A 3,126-nucleotide genomic window follows, 5' to 3' on the forward strand; every position below is an offset into this window, starting at 1 on the left:
TATCAATAGATGAAAAGATATATATATAAAATTACAATTTAAAAATAGATTTAACGCTTATAAAATTTAAAATTTTTATCGATATAAAATACTATCATCTGTCTTTGTCAATAACATTTGTAATTTGTTAAAAGTTGGGGTATGTTTCCCCAACTTTGAACTGAGTATAAGCCTTAAAAGTAGCTTCATATAGGACTTACGAGTATGTATACACATAAATCAACTTCCAACTAAAAAATAAAATTAAATTTTTATCTTCTACATATATATATTACATATCTGATAAGTAAGAAAATGAAAAAAATTTTATTAATAAATTGACTCGAAAATTATAACTGATATATAATAAAATATTAAATTAAATTATTTATACGATATTTATTTTCACGTAAAAAAAGTTTACCAACAATTTTTTTATATACATCAAGCTTATTTTCTTATGAATAAATAAAAATATTGTCTTTTCCCATCCATCAAAAATGGATATAGGAAGAAGACAGTAACATTTGATAAGAGATGGCAAACTGTCCACATAAGATTGAAAATCCATCACATAATAATAGTACATAGAAAATCTGAACACTCACATGTCACTTCTAGGTAGATTCTGCGGCTGATGGCGGGTGGCACCCCATTGGAAGCAACACACAGATAGGCTCCCATATGAAACCTCGACACACGGATAATGTTGAGTTCCTCCCCGCTGTGTAGTGTTACTAAAATAAAAAAAAACATATACATACATATATATATATATAGAAAAGAAAGTTACAAAAAAAGTATCAAAATACTACCCTATAAAGTAGAATTCTACGACCTTTGGGATAGTCAGCGTGTCAAAGGTATAGCGAAGAAAAGTAGTATTGGAGGTCAGTGTGAAACAATAATAGGCTTGTAAATCAATGTTTACTCGCCCCTTATGGAAAATTTGCAATCGAGTTCAGTCTAGATATCTGTTTCCAAATCCGAGCCATTACCCAAAGACGGACATATCCACGTTCAATAGGGTCATAACAGTATTCTGGTGAACAATAATGGTTTCAATCAGATTTTTTTTTTAAGTATCTTCTCCTTATGTAAACAAAAACTGGAAAAAATTGAATCACAAGAATTTCCGGGCAGCTGAGGATTTACAAATAACTTCCCTTTGTAAATTGTACGTCGGGCAAGAATCTCATTATGCTTATTCCCTTTCAGACAATGACGCTTGTTTGAAATTACATTGCTACCTGCTGATTTGTTTGCAATTCTCGATATTCTATTTAAGAATGGCGCGAACGAGACTTTTTTTTCCCACTTTTTTTGATTAACTTTGTCAATAAATAAATAACACAGCTCAGAAAATAGAAAACTTTTTTGCAAAATATAAACCCGAAACTCCTCTATTTAATAATAATTAATTAAAAAAATAAATAAAAAAACTGAAACTTGTTAACCTTTATATTTTTGGGTTACAATTTGAAAAAAATTGTAGACATAAATTCCTACTGTCGTCCGTCTGTCTGTCTGTCTTCCTTAATCTCGAGAACAGTGTTAGATAGATGAAAGTCCAGATCAGATATGGAAAGATTAGGAACAGAATGCCTCAATTAACTATAACAAAATTCCGATTTAGAACGAACGTCAAGTGATTTCAATTCAAAAATTTCCCCTTTAACCGATTTAATAGATAACCTGTATAATTCTATTGTTATCAGGAAAAACACGATGTACAGTACAGGGGCAAGACTACTAAATTTAAATCGAGAGCATATATTTTAAATTAAATAAATTAAAAATATGATTAAAAATTGAAGCCCGGCATCTTTATAATAATTTTCGCTCGTATTTTCTTTTCTTATTTATTTATTAATTTTTTTTAAAATAAATCATTGTATCTGTGCAAAACTTCCGTTTAAAACTAAACGATTTTCCGAAAGTTTCATTTCGTGTGTGTAATAATGTTGACAGAGCACTAGTAAACTCTCCCTTCACTTCGGCTTTATCTATACAATATGTCATTATTGCAGAGAATTATATCCCCAGGAGTTATACTATCCTCACCTCAATAAGGGATATTGTAATAACCCGCTTATCAGATTTGTAAGAATAATATTGCAATAACAGTAGATTCTTCTGATACCATGGATTAAAAAATATTTACAAAAAGTATTGAAGTTTTGTTGTTATTATAAAAATCATTTATTTTACTTAAATTTAACCTTTTAAATCTGATATTTTTATCCTTTTTTTTCTAATTTTATCTGTTAAAAATACAAACAATTTACATTCTTTGTAATGTAATGCTGTTTATAATTAAGTTTTTATTTTTTGTTATTTAATTTGTATAACATTCATTAAAATAATTATTAAAGTAATTTTGAAATAAATTATAAAAAAATAAGTTTAAAATATTTTTTCAAAAAATGTAAAATACAATTTTATATAACGTAACATTCGATGAAGAATTTTAATTGTATTTAATGGACCTATTAAATAAATAAAATGGAATTAAATTTCGTTGTAACAAATTTCAAATTAATCTTTAAAATATTTCAAATTTATAAAGCAATTTATATGTTTAATTTTAAAACTTTTTAAACATTTTTTTTTTCGAAATTAACGTTAAATAAGTGTAAAAAAATCGTAAAAAAAGCAATAAAATTTTAATAAGTATTAAATATTTTATAGTTTTAACACAATTTGTAGAAATTAATATTTAAAAAATGTATAAAATTGGTTAATAAACGTTAAAAATTCACAATTTTAATTTCTAAAATATATAAAATAGTAATTAATTATGTTCTTTATTTACAGATTTATATGAAATTTAAAATAATTAGGAATATAAAAAAAATAATAATAATTAATAAAAATTAATTGCTATAGATTTAAAAATTGATGGGAAATCCTTACACTTGCTACGTTAATCTTATACAAAATTCTATAAATGAAAGATTTATTCGTTATATAGAGCGAAGAATCAGATTAAAAAAAATTCTTCCATTAGTTTAAAATCAAATAGGAAAACAACTTTAAATTACACATAAGAATTTAATTTGATTGAAAGTCTTGAGGGAATTTTCTACGTTACTCAACTTAAATATTATAAAAAAAAGTTTATACTGAATAATGTAAAAATAGTCC

At 25.2% G+C, this 3,126-nt stretch overlaps 1 protein-coding gene across 1 annotated transcript in view; it reads right to left on the reverse strand.

Annotated features, from left to right (window-relative positions):
* Positions 1–523: 523 nt before the first annotated feature.
* LOC111614813 (neuronal growth regulator 1-like) overlaps positions 524–3,126 on the reverse strand; it is a 26,499-nt gene continuing 23,896 nt past the window's right edge. The window contains exon 2 of the mRNA XM_023356180.1: positions 524–716. Coding sequence (XP_023211948.1) covers positions 550–716 — 167 coding nt within the window. The 3' untranslated portion in view covers positions 524–549. The remainder of the gene's footprint in view (positions 717–3,126) is intronic.

This window comes from Centruroides sculpturatus, unplaced genomic scaffold (genome assembly GCF_000671375.1).
Source record: "Centruroides sculpturatus isolate CEXI.00-Female unplaced genomic scaffold, Cexi_2.0 scaffold2059, whole genome shotgun sequence".
Taxonomy (NCBI): domain Eukaryota; kingdom Metazoa; phylum Arthropoda; class Arachnida; order Scorpiones; family Buthidae; genus Centruroides; species Centruroides sculpturatus.